General features: G+C 46.6%; 1 protein-coding gene across 1 annotated transcript; it reads left to right on the top strand.

The window, feature by feature from the left end:
- The first annotated feature begins 6 nt into the window (after window positions 1-6).
- On the top strand, window positions 7-1,200 carry LOC108354551 (uncharacterized). Its single transcript, XM_017605729.1, has one exon. The coding sequence runs from the start codon at window positions 18-20 to the stop codon at window positions 1,119-1,121; it is 1,104 nt and encodes a 367-aa protein (XP_017461218.1). The 5' UTR covers window positions 7-17; the 3' UTR covers window positions 1,122-1,200.
- Window positions 1,201-1,400: the final 200 nt, after the last annotated feature.

Here is a 1,400-nt window from a genome sequence, read left to right as displayed (position 1 = left end):
TGGGTATAAGCCTACCGATGCTGATCGCCAACACCGCGTCATTAGACACGTGGAATACGGTCGGACAGTTTTCGCCACCAATAAGCTCTGATCGAAATCAATTACGTGTTCCCTTACCTATGTCCTTCCCGAGTTCACAAAGTGAACTGAACGCTTCAAGCAGCGCAACACGCAGCCTTTTCGGCGGCAGCAGTAACAGCGACATGACTGCCAGTCCACAGAAACCAATGGATACGTCCGATATTGAGGAGAGAGAAGAGATGTTGACAAAACGAGAGCGCGCTACACCATCGAGCGTGCACAATGTCAGTGCCGGAGGTGACAGTGGAGCGGTTGGTGGTAGTTCCGCTGGTGGTGGTGCAGCGTCAGGCAGCAACAACTCTGGCAGTGGACTTGCGAGAAACAGAAGTAGCGTCGGAGGTGGAGGTGCTGTCGAGCGAATCGAAGGAGGTTCTAGTCCCATACCAAACACAAATACAATGGAAATGCACGAAAAGCGTCGACGAACTACTCACGATCAAGAAGAATTAGACATTAAACGAGAATTGGTGGACTACTTTCACGCGCCTCATCCTCCCGCCCCACCCGATTCGCACCGATCGTACAGTTCCACCGACGATAATCGCTTAGGCGGTGTAGATCCGGATGATTTTGCTCAAGACTTACGCGTTAGCGCCGCTGCTGCTAAAGGCTTAGACTTTAGTCAGTTTGTATTGCCGCGCAACCTACGACGCTCCTCTGAATCTATTGATGAGAAGTTCGCTCCGCTAAATATGCGTAAACTAAATTCCGCTTCGACGAGTGCCGCGAGTGCGGGTCAAATGCTTATGAATTCATTATTATCCAATGAGAGTTTGTCAGAAGAGACCGGCACTACCGCGAGTGGGCGTATAAAAAGCGGATCCCAAGAGGCATCCACATCTGCCGCAGCTGCAGCGGCTGCCCTCTACGCTGAAAGTCTCAACAAGGACGACTGCGACTTTATCGGATCAAATGTCACGCTGAAGCTGAGATCGATGGATCGCACCCAACGAATCATAGCCGAGAAATTGATAAGTGAAGTACTTTTCTATGGACAGTTTAACGAGCTGGAACGCAGCGCACATATCCAACCCAAGTGACAACCGCTATTAAAGCTTCGCAAAGGTTTCTAAACCTAACGGCAGCAAACACATCTACATATGTATGTATGTGTGTACATATATTTCTGCGTATAAAGAAAAACAAAAACAAACAAAAATATTTATTTAATGTAACTCTTGTATTCACAAATAACAAATCCTATAAATAAAAACTATTTGAACTATGTAGGCAATCGTATAACTTTAAAACGGCTTGAACTAGATTTGTATACAAAATATTACTCGCCATGCGTAGGAGTAGAGTTATGTGTACATGTT

This window comes from Rhagoletis zephyria, unplaced genomic scaffold (genome assembly GCF_001687245.7).
Source record: "Rhagoletis zephyria isolate East Lansing unplaced genomic scaffold, Rhagoletis_zephyria_1.1 Rzeph_scaffold_37059, whole genome shotgun sequence".
NCBI lineage: Eukaryota > Metazoa > Arthropoda > Insecta > Diptera > Tephritidae > Rhagoletis > Rhagoletis zephyria.
This window is presented reverse-complemented; position numbering and strand designations above follow the sequence as displayed.